General features: G+C 35.7%; 6 protein-coding genes across 6 annotated transcripts; 1 reads left to right on the top strand and 5 right to left on the bottom strand.

Moving 5' to 3' along the window:
* Positions 1–2: 2 nt before the first annotated feature.
* MONOS_10113 (putative Polo-like kinase 1) lies at positions 3–5,894 on the bottom strand (the record flags this gene model as incomplete). The annotated part of the gene is made up of 3 exons (XM_067862528.1): positions 3–5,394; positions 5,492–5,711; positions 5,776–5,894. The coding sequence occupies 3 exons, from the start codon at positions 5,892–5,894 to the stop codon at positions 331–333; spliced, it is 5,403 nt and encodes a 1,800-aa protein (XP_067731258.1). The 3' UTR covers positions 3–330.
* Positions 5,895–6,063: 169 nt separating this feature from the next.
* MONOS_10112 (putative 40S ribosomal protein S24) lies at positions 6,064–6,901 on the bottom strand. The gene is made up of 3 exons (XM_067862527.1): positions 6,879–6,901; positions 6,672–6,734; positions 6,064–6,544 (listed from the first exon to the last, which is right to left on the bottom strand). Exons 2-3 carry the CDS (start codon positions 6,732–6,734, stop codon positions 6,197–6,199), a joined length of 411 nt encoding a protein of 136 aa, XP_067731257.1. The 5' UTR covers positions 6,879–6,901; the 3' UTR covers positions 6,064–6,196.
* A 115-nt stretch (positions 6,902–7,016) lies between these two features.
* Positions 7,017–9,875, bottom strand: MONOS_10111 (putative Methyltransferase-like protein 13 B (METTL13B)). Its single transcript, XM_067862526.1, has 5 exons — positions 9,797–9,875; positions 9,599–9,736; positions 9,376–9,492; positions 9,228–9,293; positions 7,017–9,167 (listed from the first exon to the last, which is right to left on the bottom strand). Exons 1-5 carry the CDS (start codon positions 9,858–9,860, stop codon positions 7,204–7,206), a joined length of 2,349 nt encoding a protein of 782 aa, XP_067731256.1. The 5' UTR covers positions 9,861–9,875; the 3' UTR covers positions 7,017–7,203.
* MONOS_10110 (uncharacterized protein) lies at positions 9,876–11,169 on the top strand (the record flags this gene model as incomplete). Its single annotated transcript, XM_067862525.1, has 5 exons — positions 9,876–9,879; positions 10,477–10,655; positions 10,714–10,853; positions 10,913–11,012; positions 11,062–11,169. 5 exons carry the CDS (start codon positions 9,876–9,878, stop codon positions 11,167–11,169), a joined length of 531 nt encoding a protein of 176 aa, XP_067731255.1.
* Positions 11,170–11,768: 599 nt separating this feature from the next.
* On the bottom strand, positions 11,769–15,800 carry MONOS_10109 (uncharacterized protein). The gene is made up of 3 exons (XM_067862523.1): positions 15,711–15,800; positions 15,034–15,659; positions 11,769–14,933 (listed from the first exon to the last, which is right to left on the bottom strand). The coding sequence occupies exons 1-3, from the start codon at positions 15,719–15,721 to the stop codon at positions 12,433–12,435; spliced, it is 3,138 nt and encodes a 1,045-aa protein (XP_067731254.1). The 5' UTR covers positions 15,722–15,800; the 3' UTR covers positions 11,769–12,432.
* A 4,451-nt stretch (positions 15,801–20,251) lies between these two features.
* On the bottom strand, positions 20,252–21,862 carry MONOS_17318 (uncharacterized protein; the record flags this gene model as incomplete). Its single annotated transcript, XM_067870228.1, has 4 exons — positions 21,787–21,862; positions 21,623–21,650; positions 21,062–21,555; positions 20,252–20,998 (listed from the first exon to the last, which is right to left on the bottom strand). Exons 1-4 carry the CDS (start codon positions 21,799–21,801, stop codon positions 20,252–20,254), a joined length of 1,284 nt encoding a protein of 427 aa, XP_067731253.1. The 5' UTR covers positions 21,802–21,862.
* Positions 21,863–22,781: the final 919 nt, after the last annotated feature.

Raw genomic sequence — 22,781 nt, 5'->3', positions numbered from 1 at the left:
GCTTTTAAGATTTCAAATTATTTAATTACCTAAAATTATTTGAAGGAGTTTCATGATTCAAAAATGAAATGGATTCGTGTAAGAAATAGATAAGTAATTAATTATTACATTCATAAATGAAATCAAACAATAATTCAATTAAAAGGCACCAGAAAAAGTTTGAACGAAGATCAAAACCATTCCTTTTTCAATTGCAAATTTCAAAATTTTTGGATCACATAAACAAAGTCAAAATGATAAAAAGAAAATAACAATTTAAATGAAAAAGAAATCGTACAATTTTTGATGCATATTTTTTTTTTTTTTTTGGAATTATCATTTCTTTCAACTTCAAGTTTTTATTAGTCCTCTCCTTTTTTCCATGCGAGGCTGTGGTTGCGGAGAGGTTATCCTTTCTGAATTGCGTGATCCATATCCCTGACTGATATTATCATTCTCTCTCCTGTCATGTCGTGCAGCATTCTGCTTGGGCTCTGCATATTCCTGATGCTGTGTGGTTTCTGTCTGCTCAGCTGAAGAGGAAGAAAGCGAAGAAGAGCCATATTTCGACCTCATCTTTTCCAGCAGCGAAACAAGATACGAAATCCGCTTTCTGAACCCGGCTGGCTGTGTCTGCAGCATCTCCCCTATGAACAGCGTCGTCTCCTTCTGCTCTTTGTTGATGAATGTGCAGACAGCTGGGAGTGGCTTAGATGGAATCGGTGGGATGTGAGAAAGAAGAGAGGAAGAAGAAGAAGAAGGAGAAGAAGAAGAAGAAGAAGAAGAAGAAGAAGAAGAAGAAGAAGAAGAAGAAGAAGGCGAATAAGAAGGAGAGAAAGTGAGTGTTGGGAACGGATCGAACAAGCTCATCTGAGGAACAGAAGACGAAAGGAAAGGCGGAGGAGCCATAGATGGAGAGGAAGAGGTTGATGCAGAAGTAGTATTGAACACATATGGATGAGGGATCGGGAGTGATATGACAATCTTAGTGTGGTCTGTGAAGTTTGCCTGGAGAGAGCCGTTGCTGTGGAAGAAGAGGATGCCGTGTGCGGAGCGTGTCCACTTCACCACATGCAGCAGAGGGAAGGCTGAGTTCCGCTGGTTCTTCGGCTCAAGACACCGGCTGCTGCTGCTTCTTCTGTGTGCGCTTCCTCCTCTTCTGCCTCTTCTTCGTTCACTGTCATCACCTTCGTTTGTTTCATCATCGAAATCTTCGTTATCTTCCTCATCTTCTTCGTCTTCCTCCTCCTCCTCATCATCATCATCTTCTTCTTCTTCTTCTTCTTTCCCCTTTCTCCTCTCCTCTCTTCCCCTCAGCGGATTCTCTCCTCCTGTGATATAGTCCTGGATGCTCTCAAATATATGCACTTTCTTTGACAGCTCCGGAAGCACACATTCTGTCGTGTGTGAAGACACCTCTGCAAAAGCTGAAGGAAAAGAAGGTTTCTTCACAAGCGGCGGCGTCTGCTCCCTTTGCACTTTCTCTTTCTTCAGGAAATACTCAAAGTAAAGCTTGTCTTCGTTTCCTCCTTCTTTCCTTCTTCCCGAAGCTCGCTCTCTTTCTCTCTCTTTCTCTTTGAATGTCTCATTGTATCTTCCTCTGCACCTCTGATACGGATCAGCCACAAGCGACGTATTGTCATTGAACAGCGTGCCAATAGTGCCTGTCACAAACTGGTAGCCCATTCCGTACTTGTTGCTGTAGTCCACCCACGAGTGTAAGCGAGAAGGAGATGGAAGAGGTTGATCAGCCGAGGCATAACTGATGGGAATAGAAGAATAAGGAGAAGAAGAAGATGATGATGATGAAAGTGAAGAAGGCGATGAGAAACCTGATTCCCCCAAAGAGCTTAACACAGCATCTTGTGGAATTGTCGAATAAAACATAGAAAACGTCAAGGGAGAAGCAATACACACAGAGGGAGGGGACGCGAATGCAGAAGGGTTTTTCAGAGAAGAAGACAAATGAGAGAGGAGGCAGTCGATGAAGTCTGTGTTTTCGATGCTGGTGACGACAGGCAGAGGAACGTGGCTCTGTTGATAGGCAACAAGAGAAGGATGCAGCAGAGAAGGTCTTATTCTCTTCAATTGTGCTTGTGTTTCCCTCTGAAGTTGCATCTGGCTCTGTTTCTGGCTCTGTTTATTAGTCTGCTTATCGTTCTGACTCAGTTTCTGCTGCTTCTTTTGCTTCTCATTCATTGCAGCTCCTGTTCTCTGAGAAGGAAGCACCAGGGGCTGTGCAGGTGTCGAGGCAGGACGCAGAGAAAAGCGTTGAGGAGGCGTTTGAGCGCGCCCCTTGGAAGATTTGAGCTTTCCGGGTGAGGAATTGCGAGCAGAAGAAGAAGATGATGATGATGATGATGGAGTGGCTGTAGCGGCTGAATAGGAAGGAGAAGGAGAAGGAGAAAGAGAAGAAGAAGGAGAAGGAGAACGAGAGGGAGAAACGGAGCGAGAAGGAGACGATGATCGCTTTGAAGTGTTCGAAGAAGAAGAAGAAGAAGAAATTCCATCATTGCGTGTAGACATACGAGGTGTAGTGCGAGGCGAAGGATGTGACTGAGCCGGCAAAGAATCCTTCATTGAGTCAAAAGTGGGGGGTGTTGAGACAACTCTTTTGAACAGAGCTGTTGGTGGATGCACAAAGGAATCTTTGCTACGCCCTGTGAGTGGGGTTGATGGTGGTTGGGTTGTTGAAGCAGAAGAAGAAGAAGAAGAAATTGAAGAAGAAGAAGAAGAAGAAGATTTCAGAAGATTCTCTTCATTTCTACTGCTTTTCTGTGTCTTTGGTGTTGCCTGTTCGGATTTCAATTTGTTGTTTTTCTTTGCAAAAAGCTCCTTTTTCTGCGTTGTGGGTGCCTCTTCGTGTGCCAACGAGGGATTTTTCGCTCGATATATCTTCGATGACTGATACGGGCGATACGAAAAGAGCTGTGGAGAAGAAGGCTTTGCTGAGTTAGGAGTAGAAGCAGAAGAAGAAGCAGAAGAAGAAGCAGAAGAAGAAGCAGAAGAAGAAGATGATGATGATGATGAAGGCAACTGACTCGAACCAGGTGAAAGAGATCTCGAGCGTGGAGATGAAGGTGATTGTGGTTGTGGTTTTCTTCTTATCACTTTCTGTCTGGGTGTAACTGCACCTGAATTTGATGAATACGCATTCGTTCTAGGCGAAGCAAGGCCTTTTCTGCCAATCCCGATTCGCTCTTCGCTTGGCGATGAGGCTCTTTTTGAGTGTGGCTGTGCTGATTGAGCCATTTCGCTGTGTTGAGAAGAAGAAGAAGAAGCTGTGATTGAAGATCGTGGTGAAGGCGAGGCATATCGAGAAGAAGGAGAAGGTGAGCGAGAAGACGAAGACAAGCGAGCAGAATCTTGTGCAGGAAGTGAAGAAGAAGGAGGAGGAGGAGAGGAAGGAGAAAGAGAAAGAGAAGAAGAACGTGGAGTGTGGAGTGCCTGTGCTGTGTTGAGTGAATGAGCAGTTGACAACTTCGCCGAAGGAGAAAACGAGCGGGGTGTCTGTCTGCCTGAAGAGCTATAGCGAGGCGTGGCCACATCTGAATCTGTTGAATGTGAAGTAATTCGAGCACTTGATGGTGCTGGCTGTGTTGTTGTGCCTTCATTTCTCCTCATCTCATTCAGATCAGCTCCAAATTGCTCTTCCTCTGCTTGATGCAACCGACGAGCCTCTGAATCATTCATCCTCTTCTCTTCTCCTTCTTCTCCTTCTTCTCTTCCTCCTCTCCCTTCTTCTTCTTCTTCTCCATCCAGTCTAAATGGGTCTCCACTAACCGGCGGAGGCAGTGGAGTGAACGAAGGCAGAATATCGCTCTCCACATGCGATACATTCGGCGTCCCGCTGATTGTCGCTCCTTCTTCCCCCACAGACACCCACCCACTCCCGTTCCCACTCCCTCTCAGTGCAGAATCTCTGCTCAGTTGTGATGCAATAAATGCCCTGTTCACCACACTTCCCCCAGACACAAACACACTCGACCTTCCCCCCATCCCCAATCCAATGCTCGCTGCTCCGATGCCACTCACAGGCGCCACTGTGCCCTCAGCTAAGGAGAGCGAACCGTCTTCGCCCACACCGCCGAGTATCTGCCGCTCCAGATGCTCAGTCGACAGAGACCTTCTGAGTGCATCTGAGGGAGGCATCACAAACCCGACACGGGCAGGTGTGGTGTTCTTGTGTGGCAATGAAGCGCCTGCGTAGTGCTTGTTGTATTTGCTGAGGCTGTCGTCGGAGTGCAAGGGAACTGGCGGCAAGCTGGCCTTGCGAGGCGCTGAATGCGCTCTTTTGTTGGGAAACGGGTTCACAAAGGAAGCGGGCGTGGAAGGAGGGAGGTTGGCGTGTGAATTGCTTGATGAAGAAGAAGAAGAAGACGATGAAATAGAAGAAGGAACATACGTAGCCTGGATAGGAGTTGAGGCAGATGCATAAGCAGACCCTGTTGATGGGATAGGGGTTGTGTGAATGGCATCTGTCTGCCTCACAAACGGAATATACGACGGTGTGGTGGAAGGCAGTGGCATAGAAGATCGTGGCGTCTGTGGCTCTGTATGTGAAGTGTTGGGCTTCGGGGCAGCTGAAGTGAACGATGCAGAGAGAGAAGACTGGGCTGGCAGCATCTGCAGTGCAGCTTGAGAGTGAGGTGGAAGTGCACTGGAGGTGCCTGCAGCGTTGTGGGCGAGCCTGTCGCTGAGTTGGATCAGATCCTTCATCGACGGGTCTTTCTGCTGCATCCGGGTGAGGATGGTGTCCGAGGTGATGGGGAGCGGTGGGACAGACGGACGCTGCAGAGAGGAGGATGAAGAGGAGGATGTCAAAGAAGAAGAAGAAGAAGAACCACCGTTTGCTCTTGAGGAAGAAGAGGCTGAAGCTGATGTGGGGTCTCCAGACATCCAGCCACTCTCCATAATCTCTGTCAGAGACGGGCGGTCTTGGGCCTCTTTCGCCAGCATCCATCTGATTAATGCCTTTGCTCCGTCTGACAAAATGACAGAAGAAGGAAAGTGAAATTCGGCTTCTTTGATTCGTTTGTAGGTATCTTTCACATGGGCTGTCTCAAATGGTGCTCTCCCAATGAGCATTGTGTAGAGAATAACTCCCAACGACCAAATGTCAACCTCAAAAGAATGGCCGCTTTGCCCGCCGTATAACACTTCTGGAGCAATATAATTTGGCGTTCCACATATTGTGTGCCTCCTTTCATTTCTTGCTGATAAATGGGCAGCCAATCCAAAGTCTCCGACTTTGCATTTATTACCAATTCCCATGAATATATTCCCTAATTTTAAATCTCTATGAATTACATTTCGTTCATGGCAATAACGTATTGCTGGTATTATCTGTTTCATGAAATATCTCGCTTCATCTTCTGAAAGGCGTTTCTTTTTCCTAACGATATCCATCAAAGACTTTAAAAACAAAAAAAAAAAAAAAAAAAAAAAAAAGCAAGATAGCAATCAAATTATAATAAATCTTCAAAATCATTTCAACATTTTCTCTTCAGACCTTGTCTGTGCATAGTTCCAAAACAAGATAAACATTTTGAGAATCTTCAAATGCATGAACCATCTGGACAATGCTTTCGTGATGTAAAGAGCTTTGAATTTTTATTTCTGAAAACAGTTTTTGCTTTTTTCTCTCTTCCATTACTGAACTTTTCGGAATAACTTTTCCAGCAAAAGTTTCAAAAGTTTGGCAATTTATAAATTCAAATACTTTTGCAAAGCTAAAATTTTAGTTGTTAAAAATAAGCATCAATAGCAAAGAAATCATTAAAAAGATATAAAAACCCTCCTTGCCCAAGAACTTCTCCACGACGATATTTTGTTCCATGTTTTTTATCAACAATAATCTCTGGGCATTGAATATCTGGCTTTTTATATGGTCTTGATTTCTTTGAAGGAGGCATTCTTATTTACTTTTATGTAAGATGTGTTGCGTTCAAACGATAAATAATAGCAAAATTTGAATTAAAAATTTTAAATAATTATGGCAATTATAAGTATATCTCATCAAATAATTTGAGGGTAAGATCAAAATAATTTTGCTTTTTTCTCGTTTTAAACCAATTATAACAATTTCATATATGTGCTATTTTAAATTTCACTTCTAAAAGTTAATAACAATGTTAAAAAAGTTAACAGTTGCAAAAGCATAGTTAGCATGTTCTTCGCTTAACCATCCAAATAGCTAAAAGAAGAAATGAAATGTTTATTGGTTCTTCTGGCGACGCTTAGCCTTTTGTTCTTTCTGGTTCTTCACACCTCTATTCTTCTTATCCTTGTTCTTTCTCTCCTTTCTTGCCTTTCTGACGGTCTTCTTCTTTGGAGCCTTTGCCACCAAATGACGGATCTTACGATAACGGATTTCAATTTTTCTCATGTGTTCTCTCTTATCATAAATGAGAGCAAATCCAGTTGTTTTCCCTCCTCCGAAAACAGTGCGCAGTCCGTAAGTGATAACGCATTCTGGATCCTTAACTTTGAAGTTTTTGGCAAGTTTGTTACGGAGCTCAATGCGAGAGAGAGCTTTTTGTCCTGGGTGGAGCACATGAACGACCTTTTAATCAAGGTTGCGCAAAAATTTTTGTGAAAAAATTGATATTAAAAAAATGATATTATTATTATCAAATATCAAAGTATAGAAGAAAATAAATGACTCAAAATATGAAAATTGCGATTCAAACCATTTGCTTGCGGTGAAGCAGGGGGTTCTTCAGAACCTTTCTTGTTTGGATGGTAACTGGCATCTTGATATTTTCGATATGTTAACAAAGCATGAAATAAGCAGATTGTTGCGTTGTAATATCATGGATATAATAAAAATACGTATAGCAATAAAAATTAAATAAACAGATAACAATTACGCTTTGAAACTACAATGAAAATCATACTTGGTTTTTTTGATGATCAAAAAATTCCGGTTTTAAAAGAAAAAGTGTTAATTATGGAAATGATTTAAAGAAAAATTTTTTGAAAACTTTCAAATAATGTTACTTAAATCGAAGCATTAACAACAAATATTATTTGAAAAACATACAGTAAATTTTTCTTTCATTCTTGACTTTCAAAATAACATCAAAAAAAACATACATAATTAATTAAATACAAATGAAATGAAAGCACTTTAATTAAAATTGAAAAAATAGCTTGATATTTTGAATGACATTTCTTTCAAAAAAAAAAATAAAATAAAATAAAATAAAAACTTAAAAAAAATCATATTTGTTGAGCTTCTGAAGACTTTTTCTTTTTCTTCTTCTTCTTCAGTCCAGTTGAAGCAGAGCTTTGCTGTGGTGTGTGAGAAGGTGTTGGTATTTCGAGTGTGCTTGTTGTCTGATCAAAAGCCGACATCAACGTTGAGTCAAAAACAACTGGCTCGCTTTCTGCAGTGACAGCACTCACAGACGGCTGGCTCGAAATCTCATTGAAATCCGCCACTTCTTTTCTCTCTTCGCTTTTCTGCTCGACTTCCAATGGTGTGTCTAAAGTTGTTTTCTTCTTCTTCTTCTTCTTCCCTTTCGTCTTCACTGGCTCTGTTGATATTTGTTCAGAAGAAGAAGAGGAAGAGGAAGAGGAGGAGGAGGAGAAGGAGGAAGAAGAAGAAGAAGAAGCGCTTGTCACAGCAGGGGAAGATGATCTGCCTGCCTCAGGTGAAGCAGAAGCGGATGAAAGCAACGGTATTTCATCGTCCTGTTGACTGGAAACAGTTGCAGTCAAAGACAAAACATTGGTGTCATCCAACAGCTCACTCTGATGTGAAGGAGAATGAGGTGAGGAAGATGATAATGAAGATGAGGCAGATTCAAAAGAAGCAGAGAAAGAAGACAACGAAGACGATGGCAGAATCAGTTGAGGCGGAGAAACAGCAAGTGGAAGTTCGAGTGCAGGTGGAGGCGGGGGAGGGGGAGATGAAGATGGAGTGCATTGCTCTGTGCCAATTATCATTGGATCATTTCCGCTCAGCTCATCCAAAGGAGGAGGCGGTGGAGTGCTTAAAGACTGCAGTCGGGTGCTGCTTTGTTGAGATTCTTCTGCTTCGCGCAGCCGCTTTGTTTTTTCTTTCTTCTTTGATTTTGGCGAGTTTCTTGTTTTTTCTTTGTCATTCGAATTTTGAGGTGATTGTTCTGATTGTGTTACGTTTTCACCGTCTTCGTTGGTGGCTTCATTGTTATTTTCAGTGGACGTGGTGGCTCTGCCTTTATCTTCTGCTTCTTCTCCTTCTTCTGTTGCTGCTGCTGCTTCCTCTTCAGTAAACGAGAATCCTTTCTTCTTCTTCTTGTCTTTATTCTTCTTTTCCTTTTTCTCCTTTTTATCTTTCTTATTTTTTTTATCTTTATTATTCTTCTCTTTTTCTTTTTCTTTTTCTTTTTCTTTTTCTTTTTCTTTTTCTTTTTCTTTTTCTTTTTCTTTCTCTTTCTCTTTCTCCTTCTCTACCCCTGAAATCTCACCCGCATCTGCTTCTCTTCTCTCATTCTCTGTTCTCTGCTCCACCAGAACTTCGTTTGCTTCCCCCAAAAGCTGCTCAACATTCTGCACTCGCTCTTCCTGCTCAACAACAGCCCCTTCTTCTTCTTCTTCTTCTTCTTCTACTCCTCTTTCAGCATCAGCTCCTTCGTCTGTCATAATCTCCCCGCTAAGCAGCAGCTGAGCTGTGTCGCTAGAAGCATTCGGTTGGGCTGGTTCAGACGACAATTCATCAGAGACTGATGAGCTTGTGTCATCATCGCTATCGCTGTTATGATCTTCTTCTTCTTCATCTGCTCCTCCATCGAGATTCTTTGGCACTTTGTGAAGCACGTATACATGGTATGCAGGAGACGGGCAATGAAATGGCTGAAATGCGGAAGCCCCCGATCTGCATGAGGCTGATGAATGAGATGATGAAGATGAATGTGAAGATGATGAACATGACGAAGAATGTGAATGAGAAGAAAAAGAAGAATAAATGTTTTGTTTTAACAGCACGAAGGACTCATCAGATGCACCAGGAGGAAGAATAAAATGAGTTATGTCCCACAACCCTTCGGAAGCCCTTTCAATTTTTGATCGCATCGCTTGTTCTTCTTGATTGGAAATAATTAGGTAAAATCCTGTTTTAGAAAGCATGGCATGTGCTGAATCGAGAATATTTGACAATTTAATCCTCCAATTTCTTCCGCAAAGTATTGAATCAGTTGTGCCTTATTCATTAGTATTTGGCTCATAATTAAAAAAAAAAGTTACTTTATAAAAATAAAAACCTTTATCTATAATGCACTCAAAAAAACGTTTGGGGTATGGCCTTGTTGAAAGATATCCACATTTCCCTTTTAAAAAAGTTGGTAAATGATAAAATAAATTTGAATGCACATTCTTCAATAGTTGAATGAAAATGAAAAGTATTTATACAATTTATATTTGGATATTCTTCGGAATATCTTTCAATCATTTGTTGGATAACAACATTTGAAAAATCCAAGCCATATAATTTCTGAAATCCATCAATATAAAGGCATTCCAATAATTCTCAAACAAATTTTTAATTTAATTTTCGATAATATTTCAAATATTTTCACAAAAAGGAAAAAAAAAAGTTCATTTAATTTTTTAAATAGTCATCGAAAAAACATACGAGAGTTGCCGCATCCAAAATCGAGGATAGGTCTATCATTGTTGACATTTTTATGCAAAAATGTTGATATTAAAGTAGGGTAGCAGCAATAAAAGTCAAATATTTCATTTTTCAATGAATAACGCTCATTCCAATATTCTACAACAATCCCACATCAAATAAATTGTGTTGAGCTGAACAAAAAATTCATTTGGAAACCTACTGAAACATATGGTCTTGATTTATCGGAAGATGACTGCAAACTACTTGTTTCATCTTCCATTTCAAAAAATTATGTATGGGTTAATTTTCAATTTCAAACAAATTTTTACAATTGAAACAAAATAAAGTAAAATGTTGTACAAATGTATGTTTTTATTTTTTACATAATATTTCATTAATTGAATATTTTCATAATAATTTGTATAAAATATTGGTTATTTTCGTCCAAAAAATACACATCCACAAAAAAAAGAGAGGGTTTTTCATTATTTTTTTGAAAAATCACGCACTATGTCTGAAATATTTAATGTTAAATTTTGATTTTGTTTGTTTCACTGTAAATGTTTCCTTTGACGAAAAGGATTTTTGTTAACAATAACAGCAAAATGGAGGGAAAAAACTGTTGAATTGAAGATGAACATGCACGATCAATCCTTTATCAAAATGAAATATATTTTCTTTTTTCAGATTTTTTATGAATTAGTAATGAATTTCCCATCAAAAATCAAATATAAACATGTTTGCTTTCACTTCATCGATAAATCTGAGCAATTTTTCGAACGAAAAAGAAAAGTCACCAATAACTGTAATGAAATCAGATTCATTCCAACATCAGTTTTAAAGAATTTCTATTGTTTGAGATATTATTTTTTTTTCTTTACCAATTTCAAAATCAGAACCAATTGAACAAAGAAAAGTTCTTGAAAAAATCCTTCAAGAGAAAATTATTGAAGATTCAAATGAATTCTATAAAAGAATTTGCGCTGAAAGAGAAAATCTTTTATCTGAAGCAGAGAAATTAGAACAAGAAATAAAAGAAATTGAAATAATAAAACAACAATTGGAAACAGAAGAAGTGAGACATTTTTTAATATGAATTTATTATACTATAATTTCATAATTTCTGTTCATAGTTAGCTCTTCAAAATGACATTAAAAATATAAGTGAACAAAAGGATAGCGCCGAAGAATGGATGAATTCTCATCATCCTCCTCCATCCATTACTGAAAAGGAATTAATTGATGAAACGAAAAGAAACAATCAACTTCACCGGTATGATTTTACAATTACAAAGAAATTTTAAGTCTAATTTCACTTTACTACAAATAAAGACTTTTGAAGCTAACATCTGCTATAAAAGCATTTGAAGATGTAAAAAAGGAATTTGACAATGTGAAATTAACAGATTCAAATTTTAAAGATGGCATTAAGGTGTTCTTCGTTTTCCTTTTATAATTTTCTTTATCTTTTAGTCTAACAGCTATTACAGAAACTTACAAATGATGATCTTTCGAACAGAATTGAGCTTATTCGATTAAAGAAAGATCATGAAAATATCCTTCCATTTTGTGAAGATCTTAAAATGTGAATTTATCTTTTTGACGAATTTTTGAAAAAATACAAATTTCAATATTTTGTAATCGGCTCTCATTGTTATAATGTTAATTGAAATGCATTTAGCTATTGTTTTAAAAAAAAAGAATCCACAATTCACAAAAATATAAAAATTGAAAATAAGTTCTGAATTGCAACTTCTGAAGCTAAGATATATAAGTAGTTCGATAAAAGGAAAATGAATTAATTATGTTATCGCAACAATGGAAACGAAATTGCAAATTTTGAAAACAAATTATTGGAAAAAAAGCCATCAGAAAAAGTAGGTAATAATTTCTTCTCCATTTTCAAGTAAACACTTGAATAACAGAACGAGATTCATAAGCAATAATCACTTGGCTTTGTTCATTTGAAATCATTTGTCATTCAACAAACCTTCCTCAAATTTTTAGATGATCATTTTTCATATATCACTATCACAATTTATGGGCATGTATAAAACAAATTACACGATAGATCGAACTTATGAAAAAATCTATTCTGTTTATAATTTAGCATATGTTTAAATTATTATGTACTATATATTATTTTTTGAACAAATGAATATAAGAATATAAGGTTATTTTTTTTTTTTTTTTTTTTTTTTTTTTTTTTTTTTTTTTTTTTTTTTTTTTTTTTGTTTGTTTGTTTGTTTGTTGGTTGGTTGGTTTTTATAAAAATCAAAATATGATGATTGGGAAAAACATTCACAAACTCTTTTGTTGTAATCATTACTTTTCTTCTTTCGTTTTATTAGCTTCTTATTTCATATGAGGAATAACAGTACAAAATGTCAAAACAGTAAAAATAGCTATAAAAAAACAATTAATGAAAATATGTAATTTAATATAATTATCAATTGAAAAACTGAAAGAGTTGTTCAATAAATGAAATTTTGCGTTGATTTATTGTTCAAATTAGAAAATGTTACGAATCAAAAGCTAAAGCAATATTCACATTGAGCAAGACAAGCGCAACTGTCACTTCGTTTTTTCATCCTTCTTTTTAGAAATGCCAAAAAAAAATACGCTCGTTGCTAATCATTTGTCATTTCATCTTCTTTATTATCACTTTTCATTGGACTTTTTCCAAAAGTTGCATTGAATTTTTCGCAATAATTTTTTTGCTGGAAAATTTTCTATCTCAGAAGTATTGTCAAATGAATATGAATTAACTTATCATTTTCGCCAACCGCATTGAAACATCACACATTCCGTCTTACAAATAGCACATGATTTTCACAATCATTCCGTTTCTGTTAGCAGTTGCCCTTCAAAATGTTATGGCGGTCGAACGCCCACGGATATTTCAGTGTTGGCTTTGCCAGATGGAACTGGCATTCCATCCATGCATGATACCCTATTCGATAGTACAAAAAAACACTACGCTTCCTCTGAAGCGAAGCCACGGACACGTAATTATGAATCATAGGCAGCTTTTCTGAGCATACAGAAGACGAGTCCATAAATGAGCTGCTGTTGAAAGGCTCGTATTCTTCGTCCTGTTCTTTTTCGCTTCTGAAATTCTTTGCCTTCAAATGAAAATTGTACAGATAATCAAGGCTGAGAGGCACAATAGAAGGAACAACGCTGAACCTTCTCTTCATCGAAACAGAAAGTGGAATCTCGAATTTCTCTATCATCCCGTCCCTTTCGCCAAACGACCTCAAAGGCAGAAATCTGGACGAAGACACAAACACACTCGGAAAATAATTGGAAGATTTGGTGACTCGAAAAGAAATAGTTTGTCTGGATAAAGAGGGACATCCAATCTTGCTTAAGAAGTCGAGTATTTGAGTGTCTAGAATACATCTGGATTGCATGGCTTCTACTTGCTTTTGAGCTTCAGACAAGCTGCTTTCAATGACATAGTGCACTTTGTTACTCCATTCAGGATGCTCTGGTGTATACACCATGCACTCTTCACTTTCACATGAATGAAAAGAATCAAACTCCTTTAAATACGACTGGCTTGGCATTTCAATTGTCTTCAGTTGAAGCATGTTTTGTTGTGTGGCTTTATGAGAAGCCGATACAAATTGCTCAAGTGGTAATGGCATTGTTGTCGTTCTTGACGATGAGGGAAGAAATGGCTTTCTGGAATATAGCAGCATGCTTACTTCAATTGGTAAGCTTCCAGACTTTGGAGTGGATGCAACAGAATTATCTGCTGATGTATGAGTAATCGTGTCTCCAGCGGCACTATCATCAAATTGAAGCTCAAATTGAGTGGATGGAACTGACTGCAGATTTTGTAGCATCGAAGCAGCAGCTTGCAACGCAAAATCATTTAAATGGGCAGATGGTTCAACTTGTTTTTCTTGCGTTTGAAAGATGTTTTTTTGTTGAAAAGGTTCATTGGAGAATTGCGTAGAAATGATAAGATCTTCAAATGATGGTAAAGCGTCATCCTCGTTGTGTGCAAAAGAATTAGATGATGGCTGCATGTTTCCATTCGGCACAATATATAAATCTGAAGATTGATGTTGGTTTATGAACCTTGGAGCATAAGAGTTACTGTATCGGAAAAAATCATTTGAATTCTCTTCTCTATTAGTCAGCTCTTTGTCTGCACTGTTTCTCCTTCCAGTTGATTCTTCTTTGAATTCAATTCCTTCTGAAGACTTTCCTTTCCTCTCTTTCTCTTTTTCCTTCATTCTTGTTCGCCTAACCCTTTCCAGATGGCTGAGTTTTTGCTCTTCGATTTTCTTCTTCAGCTTCTGTTCTTTTCTTGCTGCTGTTGCTTTCAACTCCTCCAATTCAACATTGTCATCTTTGCCTTGCCCTTCTACTTCGGCCAATCGTCTTTTCAATTCTTCTAATGTCTCTTTCTTTCTGCCACTGACAGTATTGACGTCGTTCTTCTTTGCTTTCTCTTCCATCTCGTTTTTCGCTTTCTCCCACATTTTTCGTTCCTCTTCGTCGACTTCCCATTCTTTCTCAATCCAAATCCCAAATATTTTTGCAAACGAAATGGCTTCGTGAATCTGGCTTCGAATTCTTTTCTTCTGCCTCCTCATCATAATTAACTTATGCTCATCGCTGTCTTTCTCTTCACCCATCTCCGTTTTGCTTCCTCCGCTTAGTGCTTCATCAGGAATTTCCTTGTTTCTCGTTTTGCGCAGACCACTTTCACTTTCTCCTGTTCTGTTTGCTTCTCTCTTTTTCGCTTTTTCATCGCTTTCTCTCCACTTCTTCAGCAATCTGAATTTCTCGCATCCCATAATTCCAGATACTTTTTCTCCGTCCAGCTCAAAGTCGAAATCTGCCGATAGTTCATTCAGCTTTTGTTGTGCCCTTGTCCAGTGCATAAAATTGCTTTCCAAAAGAGGGTCAAGCGACAGAGTTGAAGACGAAGACGAACGGGAGGAAGTGTCAGACAAGATAATCGACGATGGCTCTGCCGCCCTTCCAAATGAGTCGTTTGGAGCTGACTCTTTTGGTTGCATATTCGCTAGATTTGCATCAACTTGTTCATCTTCTTCGTCTTTTCGTGATTCAGAAATACAGCAATCTGCTTCTTCCCCCATTTCAATTCTTTTCCTATTGTCATCTTTCCTTCTTGGCTCGTCATTTTTCAAAATCCTGCTCCGTTTCTCGGCCTTTTTCAGTGCCTTTTTCTCTGAAATTATTTGCCCAATCGCATTTGTGATTCGTATCACGTTCATATCCGTAACCTCTCCTGTGTCTATCAGTAACGGATCTTTTCCTTTGTCCAAGTGTGCTGTATTTTTTTCCTGGAAAAAATTAATGTTTGACTCTTAAAGATATCAATTATATCAAACAGTTAACAAAGTTAGACAAAACAGATTTTCATTTTATTCTTTCATGAAGATGTTCTATGAGTCAACAAAACAAACCTTTGTCTCTTGTTTGTAGTCGTCTCTCTATATCCATGCAGCTTGATAAGATATCTGTATGAAAATTGGACAATGGTGCTACAAGGTTTATTTTCTCTTGTTTCGAAGATGTAGTTGCCTTTCGAATGAGTGCAGGACTATTAAAAAGTGTATCTGGATTTCTTGTGAAGCACCAATTTCTTTGTTTTTCATCTTCAAATCGAGAAAGCAGAAAACGGCTTCGATCCATAAAATCAGGTTTCACAGATTCTGTGCATTTGCTCGAATCCATTGCCCCAGAACTTTGACTGAATTGAATCGGTACTGAACTTGTTCGTTGGGTAACTCTTGTTGGATTGATGTGTTTACGTAAAATGATATCCATTGGTCTATATGCCTCTGCAATCGCGCTTTTGCTAAATGTGCTGCTTTCATCCACTGAATCATCCAGTAAAAATGGTGATGAGCCGACAGAATTATACTGAGCTTCAGCTTGTGCGCTAGAATTCGCAAAAAAAGAAAAGTGTTGTATTGACTCATTCGAATAATGCTTGTCAACGCATAAACTCTTTTCCCAGTTGCTTGAAATTTTTGACTGATGTTCATTTTGGGTTTCTATTACTTTATAAAAGTTTTCATGGATGTTGCTGAGAAGCATTGTATATCTTTTTGATACTCAAACAATAAAAAAATCAAACTTCATTTGCATTTGCTTTATAATAACTGGTTCTGCACTAAAACATTAAAAAAAATGCAATTATTTTTTGTTGTTTTTATTTTTTAATAATGGTAATTCAACAGTCCTTTTTTGCTTATTTCGACTTAACTTACATTTTTTAATGGTTAATTTAAAAGCTGTGTAATTTATGGTAATTGCACAATATACGACCGTTAATAAAAATTTGTGAGGGTGATTATAACGTTATTGTTAACTGTTTCGTTAAGTTATTATGTCTTTATTTTATGCGGAAACATTTATTTTCAAATGAATCAAATTGTTATTTCCCTGTAAATTGGTATTGATCAAATATTTTTTTCATCAATTACAGTTTGTGCAAAAAATACCGGACATCGCAAAAAATACCGGACAAGATCGATATCTCAACAACCGCAAGAAGAAAAATTCTGATAATTTTCCTCAATATACATCTCGTCAACACAAAGTCACGTGCCATACCAGACTTTTAAAATCGCCTCATTCGTACTCAGAGAAATCTATTTTTAATATTTCGGAGAAATAGGATTTCAAGTTTCTCCGAAATATAAAAAATAATTTTCTCTGAGTACGAATGAGGCGATTTTAAAAGTCTGGTATGGCACGTGACTTTGTGTTGACGAGATGTATATTGAGGAAAATTATCAGAATTTTTCTTCTTGCGGTTGTTGAGATATCGATCTTGTCCGGTATTTTTTGCGATGTCCGGTATTTTTTGCACAAACTGTATATTCAACGACAATCAAAATAAACAGATTAATAATCTAAATTCTTCTAGAATGCATTCAAATATGCTTTGAACATATTCAATTTAATTTGTCCCCAATTTGAATAGAGCATTTTTTGATCAATGATAAATAATTTTTATATTTAATTAAATTGAGCAATTTATGCAACAGAATTTCACCCTAACAAGTTGATATTGGATAAAACCCAAACAATATAATAGCGATAAAAAAAGCTAACAAATAAATACCCGAAAAAAATCATTGGTTTCAATCAAAATTGAAAAAGATTTTTGAATTTTACGAAAATTGTAAATAACATATTTCACAGTTTCCGCACACAATAGGCATAAAAAAAAACTTATGTGCACAATGTGGTATCATGATAGCTGTGACATATGACAATTTTGTGACCGGTCGTATCTTGTGTTTTAACCTAATTTATTAATGTTTTGTCGTATTTTGCAGATGAATCAGAACTTCTCTCAAAAATAAATAGATACTTGGAGAACTGATGAAACAGATATTACATAAAATACCGGACAATGGGGTTTTCTCAATAACCACTCAAAGAGAAAATCTGATAATATTCCTCCAAATATATCTCATTAACGCAAACTCATTTGGCATATCAAACTTCCATTTTCATGAAGACTGAATATTTAAAAAATAATTTTTAAAATCTCAAAGAAACCCAAAATCAAATTTCTCCGAGATTTTAAAAATTATTTTTTCAATATTCAGTCTTCATGAAAATGGAAGTTTGATATGCCAAATGAGTTTGCGTTAATGAGATATATTTGGAGGAATATTATCAGATTTTCTCTTTGAGTGGTTATTGAGCAAACGATCTTGTCCGGTATTTTGTGCGATGTCCGGTATTTTATGCGATATCTGCATATCTTGTATGAACACAAACTTGTCAGACATACAGAAATGAAACATCTTACTCTGCAGAATAACGTAATAAACACTTTTTCTTTTCGGAGAAAACTGGAGGTATTAGAATCTCCCAATTTCATAACAATTTGAAAATGTAATCTTCATCATTCGATGGAGCTGGTTATATTGCTTGCGCGTGTTCCATAATAATGAAAACACGGAGTGAATAAAACGGAGTCAATTGTCAAAATGTTCAGTCAACGATTGTTGAGATAATACCACCAAATACAGTATTTGAAAATATCCATCATTATTTTCACAAAACAATTTTTTCCTTTTCTTTCTTTTTTTTCTTTTCATTTTTTTTTTTTTTTTGAAGATTCACAGATTTCTAAATAAATTTGATTTTCATATCCTTGAATAGGCATCGTTGAAGTCAAAACATAAAAATTTCCAACATTTCATAAACGTCAAAAAATGGACCCATTTTTATTGTGTTTTTTGATATAAAAAAGTTCATGAAAAGTGTATTTTTTTTCAACTAAAAAGCTAGGAGTCACTTATTTTTCCCCAAATGGAAAAATGAAACAAATCCAAAGTGACTATAAATTTCAAAAGCTCCTTTATAAAATTTCGGATGGTCAAAATTAAAAAACAAAATTTCTGACATAGAAATAAGGAATTGACGAATGAAAAGACAAAATCATCATGGCGTAACACAGGCTGACAGATAAGTTCTGTTTCATCAGCATTTTAATTACTGAGGTTGACATTTCTTTTCCAATTTTAAGTTTTGCAAATTGATAACTCAGTTATAAATATTCCCTGATCAAAGAATCCATAACAATAAACCGATAATATTAAGCATAATTTTTCTCAATTATCACTGGAAAAATGTCTAATATTAATATGTTGGTACGAATGCTGATATTTGTAAGGTTGCTTTGAGTTTTAACTTTATCACTTATTTTCTTCTATCCAAACATATGAACTTTCAATGTGAATGGCAAAAATGTTGCTGTTTTCTGCCTGCAATGCTTTTTCAAAAACATAGGAGACAGTCAACACAAAAAAGTTCACAGGTTTGCAGATATGGTTATGTTTGAATTCTTATTTATTGCTATTTTTTCTATTATTTTTTTATTAAAGAATTGTTTTCTGACCTTGAACGCTGTAATAAGGAAGAACAGAAACAGAAAATCCTTGAAATGAATGAAGCAATGGAAGAGATGGATGAAAAGGAATTCAAATCTGTCTTCACGACAGAGCTATTCGACAAAATATGCAGAATGATTGAAGAAAGGAAAATATATTTGAAAGATTCAATTTTGATGTTGAAACATGTTGGATATTTCAATGTGCTGAAATGTGCATGTATTAATTGTTTTGAAAATTCTTCCTTGAAGAAAAAGGTTGGGGAGATAATTATTGAAGAAGAACACAAAAAAGAAGAAAAGAATGAAAAAATATTTGTTGATCTTTGTAAATGCTATATTTCACTAAGTTACAACATCCCACCAGAATTGCGTTCAATCTGCGTGCTATGTCTCCTGAAAGCTGCGTTGAATAAAGAGGAAAGCGAAGAAGTTCAAAAAGAAGTGGAAATGACTTTGCTGGCTTTGAGCAACATTGGGCCGATTGTGGCATGAACATTTCCTTTCATTTTTGATAGCATTGAAATATTTTAGCTTCATTTATGATATTTCTCCCTTTTTTATTGAAAGTGTCACAAGAACTTTACGTTTATGAAATCATGGAAATCATCAAATATCATTATGAACATCGCAATCTCACCAGCCTTGCCTATCAGTCTGCTTGGGAGTTTTTGAACAAAAGATTTTTTAACTACAAAGACTTGGAAATAGTTATTGTGAATGAGCTGCATTTTGCAAGAGAAGTTGCAAGAGAACAGGAAGAACTGATAAAAAATATTGATTGGAAGAGAATTAAAAGTGAGTAAAGAGGAAAAGAAACGGAAGAAGAATTTGCTTTAATGAGACATATTCAAACATTGTGGTCTTTTTTTTCTCGTGCGAATTGTGGAATGAATAATGTTCTGGACTTGTGATCTGCATTGCTCAGATGCATCGAATAGCAAGTGATATTTACATAGAAATTTGCGATCAATGCATTCATTTGTTCGAAGCAGCAGCGAGAAATGAATCCGTGACAGTTGATGTCTTGTTGAAAGGAGGAGCAATTGATGAAATTTTGGAGGATATGCGGAGACCAACAATGAATGACAAAATAGAACAAGAAAGATTTACATTTTTAATGAATATTTCGAAGCGGTTGAAAGGAAAGAAGATAGATGAAATGGAAGAAGAGAAAAGAAAATCAACAAAAAAAGAGATATCTGAAAAGATGGAAGAAGAAGGATACGAAGATGCAATCGCAACTTTTTATGAAAGATTGAATTTTTTAAACAGAAATTATTTTTTTAAGATATCATTGTCGTTGAATATTTCCGATTATTTTGTGAATATATGAGGAATTGAAATGCATTTCACTTTATAACTCAAAAATTAGATGAACTGTGAAATGGCCAACCTATTTTCCTTATCCTCCATTCTATTGCTTTAAAAAATTCAGATTTGAAAGTCCAGATATTTTTCATTGAATGAGTTTCACTAATATTTGATAATTTTTTTGAAGTTGTTATATTTTTTTCATAACAAGAGAATAATTCAACAAGATTGATTCATTTTCTGATAGATTTTTTTTTTCTAATTTTTAATTTTATTCTTTTTTAAATATGTTCATTTTTCTCGAAAACACTTGATATTCTTTGAGAAAACACTTTCATCTATTTTTGCAAATCTTAATTCCTTTATTTCTCAAGCGAATGAGTGTTCTGCACAAAAAATAATAAAATGGAAATGCAAAAAGATGAAGTGAATGAAAGAAATCAGATAAACTACAAATACACAAAATAATCTGGACAATTCTTAATCAAATGAAGATAGCCAAACTCCCATTTATACATACAATAGCACAATCCGATGATGATATCTTCATATCCTTCTTCTTCCAATTTGTCAAACACCTTCCTTTTCAGATCTTTTCTTTCCTTTTCTTCTTTTATTCGCCTTGAAATTTCAATAAAAAATTTCAAGCAATAATATATCATTTGGACTTTGATTGTTGATTTTGGAATCTCCTCAAAAGCAGCATCAATAGCACCAATTTTCAGCAAGGAATCAAGTATCACAACTCTATTTTTAACTGCTGCAATAAATGATCGAATGCATTCCTCGCATATTTCACTGTAATTACCCTTTGCTACTCCAAATACCTGAACAATACTGCTGAAAAGTTCGGTAGATTCTTCATTCCACAATTTGCATTTGACAAAAAAACGCCCCAACATTCGGAGCCACCTCACCAAAAGAATTTCTTCTTTCCTTTCAATTCTATTCTTTTCTTTTTCCTCTCCTTTTCCCTTCCAATCAATATGTCTTATCGACTCTTCCAATTCTCTTCTTGCCTCCCCCACAAAATGAAGCTCATTTAAAATAACTGTTTCCAATTTCTTTATGAAAAGTAATCTGCTTGTTAAAAACTGCCAAGCAGATTGGAAAGCAAGTCGTGTCAGATTGTGATGATCTTGATGATATTTGATGATCTCTTTGATCTCACTCAAAAATAATTCTTCTGGTATATTCTAAAAAAGAAAAAGATAAAAAAAAAAATCCAATTCAAAAACATGAAAAAAAATAAATTTGACCTTCCACATCGTAATATTGCTCAACGCCAGCAAAGTCATTTCCACTTCTTTTTGAACTTCTTCGCTTTCCTCTTTATTCAACGCAGCTTTCAGGAGACATAGCACGCAGATTGAACGCAATTCTGGTGGGATGTTGTAACTTAGTGAAATATAGCATTTACAAAGATCAACAAATATTTTTTCATTCTTTTCTTCTTTTTTGTGTTCTTCTTCAATAATTATCTCCCCAACCTTTTTCTTCAAGGAAGAATTTTCAAAACAATTAATACATGCACATTTCAGCACATTGAAATATCCAACATGTTTCAACATCAAAATTGAATCTTTCAAATATATTTTCCTTTCTTCAATCATTCTGCATATTTTGTCGAATAGCTCTGTCGTGAAGACAGATTTGAATTCCTTTTCATCCATCTCTTCCATTGCTTCATTCATTTCAAGGATTTTCTGTTTCTGTTCTTCCTTATTACAGCGTTCAAGGTCAGAAAACAATTCTTTAATAAAAAAATAATAGAAAAAATAGCAATAAATAAGAATTCAAACATAACCATATCTGCAAACCTGTGAACTTTTTTGTGTTGACTGTCTCCTATGTTTTTGAAAAAGCATTGCAGGCAGAAAACAGCAACATTTTTGCCATTCACATTGAAAGTTCATATGTTTGGATAGAAGAAACACATCACAAATACAATCTCAAAAAAGCTTTAAAATATGAGTGTTCATACCGTCATTTTTTGCATTTGTGTTTTTGACAATGAATGATGAAAAAAACAAAGTTTTTACAATTTTTCTTTATTCATTATGGATAAAATGATCGAGTTATTTTCTTTCAAACCGAATGTTCATTCATATTATGATGGAACGGGAAGTGAACATCACATGTGGAACAAGAAATATTATTTCCTGGGAAAACACCAACAACGGTGGAGATGCATCAATTTTGAAATTGAGCGAGATGATTTTTATGAAATGCATCTTTGAAGGAAATTCATTTTCCAAAATATATGATATTATGATGATTGCATTTTTTATTGTTCTTGTTCATTTTAAATATGTTTCCATCTGTGGCCTTCTCAGAGTGCAAGAATCTGATAAATTATATGAATGGCCATTCTTATGTTTTTCTGAGGAGAATATCAGAAGAGTGCTGGATGCCAAGATACAATCGGCAGATGGGAATTGCATATATTTTGTATTCATCCTGAACAGGGGAAAAGCAGATTCGATTTCAAAGCATATGGATGAGAGGAAAAAGAAGAATGTCAACGATTAGAAAGCACTTGGAAAGAAAGATAAAATGCCAAATATTTTTATCAGAAAAAAAGTGCATGACAACATCAAAAGCAGGATATTTATGTGGGAATAAAGGATGATGGAGAAAGGAGCACTGAGAAATAATGAAAAAGGAGATTGACAGCACAGTGATTGAATAATCTCTGTATTTGCGATACGGAGGGCAGGTGTGTACTTTTGAGGAATCTTAATAATCAATGCAAAACCAATTATTTTTATTTTATATCTTTTTGTTTCCATTCCAATGAACAGCTTTTTTCATGTTGAGCTCATTTTCAAGAACAATCCATTTCATGCAGTATTTTTGAAGATTATATGGTTTCTTCTTATTCTCCTCCGATTTCTTCATTGAAGATATTTTTTATTAACTTGATTGATGAAAAGAAGACCTTTTTCGTTTTTGAGAATTTGTTGTTTAAATTGCCTT

The sequence above is a fragment of the Monocercomonoides exilis genome (assembly GCF_001643675.1).
Source record: "Monocercomonoides exilis strain PA203 chromosome Unknown scaffold12-1864167, whole genome shotgun sequence".
NCBI classification, from domain to species: domain Eukaryota; phylum Preaxostyla; order Oxymonadida; family Polymastigidae; genus Monocercomonoides; species Monocercomonoides exilis.
Note: the sequence above shows the minus strand (reverse complement) of the source record. Positions and strands in the feature narration are given on the sequence as shown.